Source organism: Scyliorhinus canicula, chromosome 8 (assembly GCF_902713615.1).
Source record: "Scyliorhinus canicula chromosome 8, sScyCan1.1, whole genome shotgun sequence".
In the NCBI taxonomy this organism is placed as follows: domain Eukaryota; kingdom Metazoa; phylum Chordata; class Chondrichthyes; order Carcharhiniformes; family Scyliorhinidae; genus Scyliorhinus; species Scyliorhinus canicula.
The window spans coordinates 68,687,893-68,698,469 of NC_052153.1; the positions used below are offsets into that span (position 1 = coordinate 68,687,893).

Genomic DNA, 10,577 nt, shown 5'->3' on the forward strand with positions numbered 1-10,577 from the left:
CGGCGCTGCCATATTTGCCCGCAGCGATTGACGGTTGAAATCCTCCCCCCCCCCCCCCATTGTGTTTTGGTTTTTTTTGCCTCTCATTACTTGTCTTCCAGAGTATTACTGTTCCAATTAGTAAGACCAAAATTTAGGTTATTTATATAGTAATAATTCTGTACTGAGTGGAAATCATTTTTGCTGCTGATCACTATCCTAGTGCCTTTTGAGATGTTGATGAGCTTCGCAACACTGCAAACGGCCCTGATACTTTCAGCCACCACTATTATCTGAACACAAGTGACCAAGCTGGGTGCAATTAGTGTACATCGACAAGTTGACCACACATCTGATGTCATCAATGAGTTGGATGTAATTGAAGAACTGGCGAAAGTGAACTGAACTCAGCTGCAAAATGAAGTGTTATTTTGGGCGGGTTTTGGCGGGGTGTTCCCTGCCTGCTTTGTGTCTGAGTCCCAGACCTGGGGCTGGATTCTCCAAAAATGGGGCTATGTCCCCACGCAAGTGTTTACACTGGCGTTTTACTCTGGACTTTCCTCAGAAAAATCTACAGCTATTCTCCTACCTTGCAGGGGCTGGCAGGGCCCTGGAGTGCTGCTCGCAGCGCTGGCTGCGGATACGGGCCCCGCACCTCCGGTCGTGAGTCCGTGCATGCGCACGGCCGTGCGGTGCACGATGGCAGACTCTGACCTCGCACCGACATCGATAATGTTGCACCCCCCCCCCCCCCCCCCCCCCCCCCGAGATGGCGAGCACCCGCAGATCCGAGCCCTGGCCGCACATGAGGCACAGCCCTGATGCTCGATTTCCCCCCCGGCCCCAACCAAGATTCCCGACGGCCAATATGTGGTTAGAACTGCGTTGTCGGGAATTCAGCCAGTTTTGCCCGGAGAATTGTGGTGGGACGGCGGGGGCCTCTGTCAATGGCCCCCGGCCTCTGTCAATGGCCCCCTAGCTGCGCCACTTAAATCGCACGTGAGCGATTCTCCGGGGACCGGAGAATCACAGGAGTGGTGCCAACTACGATTTCTCCGGAAACGGGGATTCTACGCCCCCGCGCCAAACGGGATTTCGGTGCAGGGCTGCGGAAAATCCAGCCCTTGGATTCTCTCACATTTCTGGGGGCCTTGGAAAATTTCTCCCAGGCTAGCCCATGTTTAGTATTATTTTCAGTAATGAACCCGCCGGTGGGACTCGCTCCTCTGAGATCGGGCATTTTTGAAAGGGTGCCCCAATCTCCTAAGTGGGCTTGAGGGTACCCCACCATCGGACTATACCATCCTCTGAAGATCTGGGCATTACCTGCCCCCTCCCATGTGAACACATTCCAATATGGGGTCACTGAGAGCTCCCTCCCCATTCCGGGCCCTTCCTAAGCTGTGAGGCCATTTCATATGCCCCCATTCATGGGCATGGACCTCCCCTCAGGCCCTGACCATTGGCAGTGCCAACCTGGCACCTGGGCACACTGCCACTAGCAGCCTGGCACCCAGGAAGTGCTCCTAGCAGTCTCGGAGGTGTGCCAGTGAGACCGGTTTTGATGGCCACTCCGGGGGGGGGGGTTCTTCGAAGCCATTGGAGCCCCAGATGGTTGAGGGTGGAGCAGTACCCTCGCACACCCCTGGTACTCCCAGGGGCAGTGGGGACCAGTACTAATCTGCACCCAGTTGAGGTCTTGCTGGTGTGCCTTGCCCGAGCGGTGGGTGAATGCAGTGTTGGCATATTTAAATGAGCCTAAGTTTAAATATTATTATCTGGATCAAGCCATCACTGGGTGCCACGAATTGAGTGACTTGCGTTCGTCTTTGTACCCGTCCTGAAGCCCAATCTGGGCACCTCTCCCTATTCATCCGAGGCGGGCACAATTAGTTGACTGAATCGCGCCTGTTGTGTCTTCAAGCAGAATTTTTGAGTCAATGCATGGCACCAACAAGATTTCTCACATCTCCATCGATAATGTTTGCCTCCTAACATCATCTATCCCCACCCTGTCTTAACTCATTTGTCACAGAAACCTCATCCATGCCTTTGTTTGCTCCTGACTCAACTATTCCGGTGTTTTTTCTGGCCAGTCTCCGATCTTTCACCCTCCAGCAGAATCACCTTAGCCAATACTGCCTTTATCCTGTCCTGCCAAAACTTATCATCCTAAAACTCGCTAATTTACATTGGCTTCAGGAGCCCCACAATCTCAAATTTAACATTCTTATTCTCTTGTTTAAATCCTTTCATTGGTTTTTCATCCCTATGTTAATAATCTGAATTTTCAGTAAAATTTAGATTGACTGATGTTTAACTTGTGACTAATTACTTTTTTTTTTCATAATAGACTCACGTCTGCATACAACAGACTGCCCTGGATCTGATTGGAAGAGGCCTTGAAGTCCATATTATAGCTGATGCAACCTCTTCAAGAAGTATGATGGACCGAATGTTCGCGTTGGAAGTAAGATTTTAAAAATATTTAAAATATATAGTTTTGTGAGATCCTTGTTAGAGCAGCGCGGTGGCGCAGTGGTTAGTGCTGCTGCCCCCACGGCGCCGAGGTTCGATCCTGGTCCTGGGTCACTGCCTGTGTGCATTTGCACATTCTCCTCGTGTTTGCATGGGTCTCACCCCCACAACCCAAAGATGTGCAGGATAGGTCGATGATCACGTTAAATTGCCTCTTAATTGGAAAAAAAATTGAATTGGGTACTTTAAATTTAAAAGAAACAAAAGAGGGATGTTTATTATCAGAAACACTTTTAGACTTGAGCAATGGTTGCTACCAACTATTCCACTTTGCTGGAACCTTCAAGTCACTGTGCACCTGCAGATCATCGGGTGTGAATGTGATGACAACAATCCCATCTTGAAAGCTAGTCCTTACCTTGTGTCTCATTTGGTCAGATTCATCAGAAATTCTGTGCAATGATGGTGCATGCATGCAGTCCAGTCCTAAAAGGCAGCATGTGCTGCTTTCTTATGTGAAAATAGCTGTTAATTGCTGTCTGTAGATTTTGCATGCCAATCCTTGTACCTTGCTCTTGTATTTGCGTCTCCTCCTTGCTTGCCTGCTGCTCTTGGAAGTTTCAAGGTGGGTCACCTAATGTGTCCAACACCTCTTCTGCTCAGTTAGTATTCTACTCTTGATCAGGGGCTAAAATTCACCAAGGCCCGTTAGCAAGCATGGGGATTATGTACCCTATGCCTGCTTGAGATGATGAATGAAATTAAAATCGCTTATTGTCACAAGTAGGCTTCAAATGAAGTTACTGTGAAAAGCCCCTGCAGGTAGTATTGAAATTTTATGCAACTTGGGGTGTGCAGTCCAGACCTGAATACGGTACTGAGTGGCTGTGTGCTCAGCAGGTATGCCTACCATCAGTTAAAGCTAGCCTGTACTTGTTAAAGGGGAGTGGTTAAGAGAAACTGTCTCCAAAAGTGTTTCAGAGAAGATATCAGACCAGAGATCGTCCTTCTACATTCTCTTTTACATTCTTTCATGCAATGTGGATGTCGCTGGCAAGGCCAGCATCTGGTGCCCATCCCTAATTGCCTAGAACTGAGGGTCTTGCTTTCAGAGGGTATTTAAGAGTCAACCACATTTCTGTGGGTCTGGATCCACAGGTACGCCAAACCGGGTAAGAATGGCAGATTTTCTTCCCTAAAGAACATCAGTGGTGATACAAAACTGCATTTTGTTGCTCTTGTTTTTCTTTTTTTTTAAATTTAGAGTACCCAATTCATTTTGTTCCAATTAAGGGGCAATTTAGCGTGGCCAATCCACCTACCCTGCACATCTTTGGGTTGTGGGGGTGAAACCCACGCAAACACGGGGAGAATGTGCAAACTCCACACAGACAGTGACCCATTGCCAGGATTGAACCTGGGACATCGGCGCCGTGATGCAGCAGGGCTATCCACTGTGCCACTGTGCTGCCCCGCTCTTGTTTTTCCGACCTTGTTAGATGGAAAGGGTTGCAACTTTAATCTTTTGACAATGAGGGTCCTCCTTTTCTGTTATGTGCTTCTACCTCAATCCAACTGTGCTCTTTGGCTGACTATACATCCTGCCCCTCAGTCCAATGCCTAAACCTTCTCGGGTGGATGAGTTTGAGCTGATGAGTGCAAAAAAGGTTTCTGGCGTGCTGTTATTACTAAACAAGAGGTTTGCATCCTCGCAAGGGCCGGGAAAAGTCAGTTTTGGAAACCCAAGAGTTCCTTTTTTCACAGTAACTTCATTGCAGTGTTAATGTAAGTCTACTTGTGACATTGATAAAGATTATTATTATTATAATATAAAAAGGACAGTGCTAAAACCAGGAAGTAAAAATGACTTATTTGACTAGAATATACACTTGATATGGCAACAGGCCCTCCTGAAAAACTTTTGATAATGTTCGATTAAATAGCGTTCCAAAATGAGCCTTCGAATGCAAACTCTGCACTGGGATTCGCCTACACGGTAATCCATCTCCATTCTGGTTCTGGCTACAGTAATGGCCTATTTCTCAAAAGAAGTGAGTTCCCCACCATTCATTTATGAGGCCTCTCTGTGATTTTACAGTGATTTCTTTGCAAGGTGAAACAGGGATGATGCTCATTGCAGAATGTGCGCTGTCTGTTAAGTGGATTGGATTGGATTGGATTGGATTTGTTTATTGTCACGTGTACCGAGGTACAGTGAAAAGTATTTTTCTGCAAGCAGCTCAACAGATCATTCAGTACATTGGAAGAAAGGGAATTGAACAGAATTCAAGAAAGTACATGAGAATACATAATAGGGCTACACAATATATACAATGTAACTACATAAGCATTGGCATCGGATGAAGCAGACAGGGTGTAGTATTAATGAGGACAGTCCATAAAAGGGTCGTTTAGGAGTCTGGTGACAGTGGGGAAGAAGCTGTTTTTGAGTCTGTTCGTCCGTGTTCTCAGACTTCTGTATCTCCTGCCCGATGGAAGAAGTTGGAAAAGTGAGTAAGCCGGGTGGGAGGGATCCTTGATTATGCTGCCTGCTTTCCCCCGGCAGCGGGAGGTGTAGATGGAATCGATGGATGGGAGGCAGGTTCGTGTGATGGACTGGGCGGTATTCACGACTCTCTGAAGTTCCTTGCGGTCCTGGGCCGAGCAGTTGCCATACCAGGCTGTGATGCAGCCCGAGAGGATGCTCTCTATAGTGCATCTGTAAAAGTTGGTAAGGGTTAATGTGGACATGCCAAATTTCCTTAGTTTCCTGAGGAAGTAAAGGCGCTGTTGTGCTTTCTTGGTGATAGCGTCGACATGAGTGGACCAGGATAGATTTTTGGTGATGTGCACCCCTAGGAATTTGAAGCTGCTCACCATCTCTACCTCAGCTCCGTTGATGCTGACAGGGGTGTGTACAGTACTATGCTTCCTGAAGTCGATTACCAGCTCTTTAGTTTTGCTGGCATTAAGGGAGAGATTGTTGTCATTGCACCACTCCACTAGGTTCTCTATCTCCCTCCTGTATTCAGACTCGTCGTTGTTCGAGATCCGGCCCACTATGGTCGTATCGTCAGCAAACTTGTAGATGGAGTTGGAACCAAGTTTTGCCATGCAGTCGTGTGTGTACAGGGAGTAGAGTAGGGGGCTAAGTACGCAGCCTTGCGGGGCACCGGTGTTGAGGACTATTGTGGAGGAGGTGTTGGTGTTGGTGTTGCTAGAGGCTACCATTTCCAATGTGCGTCACCTGGATTACCCAGGAACAACATCTGCACTTATGCTTGCCACCTTTTGCATTGTTGTACATCTGTAGCCATTTTGGATCAATATGAAAATGACACAAGTTTGACCTCTGGTTTCATAATTACATTTTTGCTGTTAATGTCTTGTCTTCAATTATATTGCATTTTTAATTTACAGTTAACATTACAACTCAATTTACATAAATATATTGATGTATTTCATAACAAATCCATCTGAATTTGTAGTTCTGCATATTGCATGCACAAGGATTTATGGGTCTGGAATTTCTTTAGTTATTCCACCCAAATCGGGGAGACTTACTGGCAGATTCTATCCACTCTTTTTCTCTCCCGTCAGTGACAAAAAACTAAGCCACAGATCACACTTGCCTTTAAATGACCATGGGGAGGCAGAGTGCAGAAAGTAGCCTAGTTTGCCGTGTTGCCACCTCTGATACAGCCAATACCCAGTGAGGTAATGGTAGTCTTTGGCTAGTGATGGAAGTCCTTCTTTAACATACATTCTTACAAATTAGGAGCAGGAGTAGACCACTTGGCCCCTCGAGCCTGCTCTGCCATTCAAGTAGATCCTGGCTGATCTGATTGTAACCTAAATCCCATATTCCAGCCTACTACTGATACATCTTCAGCCTTTTGTTAATCAAGAATCTATCTGGGCAGCACAGTGGTGCAGTGGGTTAGCCCTGCAGCCTCACAGTGCCGAGGTCCCAGTTTGATCCTGGCTCTGGGTCACCGTCCGTATGGAGTTTGCACATTCTCCCCGTGTTTGCGTGGGTTTCGCCCCGACAATGCAAAGATGTGCGGGATAGATGGATTGGCCATGCTAAATTGCCCTTTAATTGGAAAAAATTAATTGAGTACTCTAAATTTATTTAAAAAAAATAGAATCTATCTAGCTCTGTCTTAAAAATATCCAGAGTCTCCCTTCCACGGCCTTTTGAGGACGAAAGTTCCAAAAACTCATGACCCTCTTAAACAACAAAGATCTCCTGATCTCTGTCTTAAATGAGTGACCCCTTTCTATTATCAAATTTCCCTACTCTTGAATGATTCCTTAGTTCGATATGATGTTCACACGTTATGTCCCTTTCTTTTATTTTCTGACAACAACCCACCTCATCGCTAATCTGCACTCCTACCATTTCCTTGCTAAACGTCCAGACTGGATATTGTGAATGATTCACAAAGTGAAAGCTGATCTAAGCTCACAAAGTTCAGGCAGTAGGTGAAAGTACAAAGCTCCTTGTTTGCATTCAGAATATTTCAGCCACTAATTTATCCTGCCCTTTATTATTTTTGTTCAAGCATGGCAAAAAATGTGTCCAGCATGAAGTATATTGTTTGAGTTCATGCTCCCAATAAGTAGCCTCATCCACAACTGGGTCTGTCAGAAATTCAGGCAGACGATTATTTGGCCATTAATTTTAAATGGCTGGTTCACTGTGTGCAGTAGACTGTGCCTTATTGATTGAGTCAGAAAATGTACCTTTGTATCTCGGTATTGTATTTACTGAAGGGAATCAGAAATGGATAAAAATAGGAGGCCCCTTTCCTTCTGTTATAATGTGTTCCTAAGTTAAATAGTCAATGACTTGACTCCTAATGTGATCTGACTTTGAGACACTTCTCATTTTGTCCACTTGATTTCCGTATCATTTCTTGCTGGGACATTTAAAACTGTAGATGTATCGATGAAGTCAAATATAAACCTCCCATAGAGGAGAGTAGTTAGATGATACCTGGATAAAAGAATTCCGTGAGCATTCAGGACTCTGACCTTCCTGTTGTTTGCCTGCCATTTTAACACAAGGCCCTGCTCCCATGCCCACATTTCTGGCCTTGGCCTGCTGCAGTGTTCCAGTGCAGCTCAATGCAAACTGGAGGAACAGTATCTCATCTTCCAGTTAGGCACGCTTCAGCCTTCCAGTCTCAACATCGAATTCAACAATTTCAGACGATTAGCTCTACCCCACTCAACCCCTTTTGTTTTCATTCCGTTTCATTTTAACTGTCTTTTAAATTTTATTTTTTTCTTGTCTTTCTTTATATATGTATTTCTCCTCCACCCCCACCACCTCCATATCATGTCCCCCCTCTCCTTACCTTTCCTCCCCTTTGCTTCCACCTTCCTCCCTACGTCTGTCACAGCTTAACCTCTGATTTTACTTTCTCTACTATTTGGCTTTTCACACCTTTTATTATCTCTGGGGACTGCCATTAGCACTCTTTTCCCATGGTTACTGTGACTATGACTCGTCTTTCATTTCCTCACCCCACAGTATAAATATCTCCCACTTTCTATGTCTTTAAGCTTTGACAAAGGGTCATCTGGATTAACGTTAGTTAATTTATCTCCCTCCAGATGCTGCCAGACCTGCTGAGATTTTCCAGCATTTTCTCTTTTGGTTTTGGATGATACCCTCTTCACCAAAGTCCATTTATTGTTGGTCATTGACAGGATTGTGTCAGAAGTTTGGAAAACTCTTTGGCAAAAAATATTAACACACAATAAATGCTGGATCCACCAAGTGTATTACCGTAGCTCTTCCCAACTGAAGAATAAAAGAATAGGCTATAAATAAAATTGATATCCAAATAAAACAATCTTGCTGAGAATTGTTTAAACCTCTACGGCACTTAACTGCCAAATCTGAAAGTTCTCTAATGTTGTCTTGATATACAAAATCTTTCAAAGATAACTATTTGCATAACGTGGGAATTGACAACTGGGCAGAGTCGATGAAAATTCATTTGCTAACAATATCTTCTGGTGCTTTAATTTTTTCATTCTTGAATCTGTTGAATATTCAGTTGAAGTCTACAGTCATCAGAAACCAAGGTAGGCTTCACCTACTCGGTTTCTTGATTTGTTTCCTCTCTTCATGTCAAAACTAGAATTGAAACAAATATGTTGGACTTTAACCTGGTGTTGTAAGACTTCTTACTGTGCTCACCCCAGTCCAACACCGGCATCTGCACGTCAAAACTAGGCGTACAGACAGTAGGTAACAGTAAGCTGTCTTTGAAAAACAGGTGGAAGTTTGACCCCTGGAAGTTTGAAAACGACTGCCTGATTGGATAAAAGCCATAAATGATACATTGAGCCACCGGAAAATTCCAAATCTAGTCCTTGATTTGTTAGCAGCATTTGATTTCAGTCTTGGCACTGGTTTAGCTACTAAAGTTCATCTCAGAATTTCTTTTTGAGGAAGAGCGTAAGAACTAGGAGCAGGAGTAGGCTATCTGGCCCCTCGAGCCTGCTCTGCCATTCAATGAGATCATGGCTGATCTTTTGTGGACTCAGCTCCGCTTTCCGGCCCGAACACCATAACCCTTAATCCCTTTATTCTTCAAAAAACTATCTATCTTTACCTTAACATTTAATGAAGGAGCCTCAACTGCTTCACTGGGCAAGGAATTCCATAGATTCACAACCCTTTGGGTGAAGAAGTTCCTCCTAAACTCAGTCCTAAATCTACTTCCCCTTATTTTGAGGCTATGTCCCCTAGGAAGGAGGGAGGAAACAGTCTTGATTCACGTTTCAGCACTATCAATGACTGAGGGCGGGTAGGATCAATGTGGCTTTGAGTCTCTCATGCTTGCCACAGTCTGAAGTTCACGCATGAAGCAAAGCCTCCTGCTCGGTGGCCGAGGATCTGTTGAAACTGTACCCAAGCAAGAGTTACCATCTTCGGTAAAGGAGAGGAAAAACCTGATGGCGGGGAGAGGAATCAAAATAACTTTCCTTTTGCACTACTGTCTCCGTTCAACTGTACTTGAATCTTTTGTTTCTTTTCACAGCGTCTAGCCCGCACCGGGATTATAATTACTACCAGTGAAGCCGTGCTCCTGCAACTAGTTTCTGATAAGGATCATCCTCATTTCAAGGAAGTTCAAAACCTCATAAAGGCAAGTGCACCAGAATCTGGGCTGCTTTCCAAGGTCTAAAGTAATAAAGGGAACTAAAAGCATCCAGTCCTGTTGTCTGACTAAGAAGAAGTCCTCTGAAAGAACTGGAGATGCATTAAGTCCTGACATCACAGAAGAACATCACGCATAAGTGCTTAAAATACTTCAGGAACCAATCTGTTATTTTTGTCATCCTAATTTGCTGTCTGTCTCTCTGTTGTGGTTGCAGGTTTTAAATATTGCAGATATTATGTGTAAACTACATACAATGGAGCTGTATTTCTGTAAGGGATAACAGGTGCCTATTTATTGAAGTAAAAGATAATTGTATTGCAATCCCTGGAGTAGTATCTCATGGTTTTGATTATTTGTGAACTTTGTAAATGCAACGACATGTTCCGTGGAATCACTTTTGTAAATCATTGCAATCAATTAAACGTCTTTAAAATATAGTGTGTGTATTGTACGCCTTTTATTTAAAAAATATTTTTTTTGGTACAACTGGAGGAAGCTGAACTAGCTGTAATTATCAGTTTAAAGTCCAAAACCCAAGTATAAATTCCAATTGAATCCCGTCATGTAAAGTATGTTGGAGCTGGACAAAATTAAATTAATATTATAATTCTGGGGAGCAGGTCCAATTTCAAACTTATGTTCTCCAATACCAACCATTCTCTCTTTTGTTCCCAGTCTTCCGTTCCCTTCCTCTTCTCCTCATAGTAAACGTTTGGACTAAATTGTAACCAAAATTAAGACTATACCTAATTGCACCCCTTTCAAAGTGACCCAAGTATATCCTTTGCTTTATCCCAACCTTCCATCAAACATTGATGGAAGTGCCTCAAAATGTTGCTGCTCGGCCATTTCTGCATCCAGTTGTTATGGAGTTTTGCTATGTATTACTTACTATCTCGCAAGTTTCTTCTTTAATCATACCCACCCCCACAG

General features: G+C 44.2%; 1 protein-coding gene across 3 annotated transcripts in view; it reads left to right on the plus strand.

Moving 5' to 3' along the window:
* isoc1 (isochorismatase domain containing 1) overlaps window positions 1–10,081 on the plus strand; it is a 30,260-nt gene extending 20,179 nt beyond the window's left edge. For all 3 annotated transcript variants that reach the window (XM_038804709.1, XM_038804708.1, XM_038804710.1), the window contains 2 exons: window positions 2,333–2,449; window positions 9,522–10,081. In XM_038804709.1, the coding sequence (XP_038660637.1) occupies window positions 2,333–2,449; window positions 9,522–9,668 (264 nt within the window). In that variant the 3' untranslated portion in view covers window positions 9,669–10,081. The remainder of the gene's footprint in view (window positions 1–2,332; window positions 2,450–9,521) is intronic.
* The last annotated feature ends 496 nt before the right edge of the window (window positions 10,082–10,577 follow it).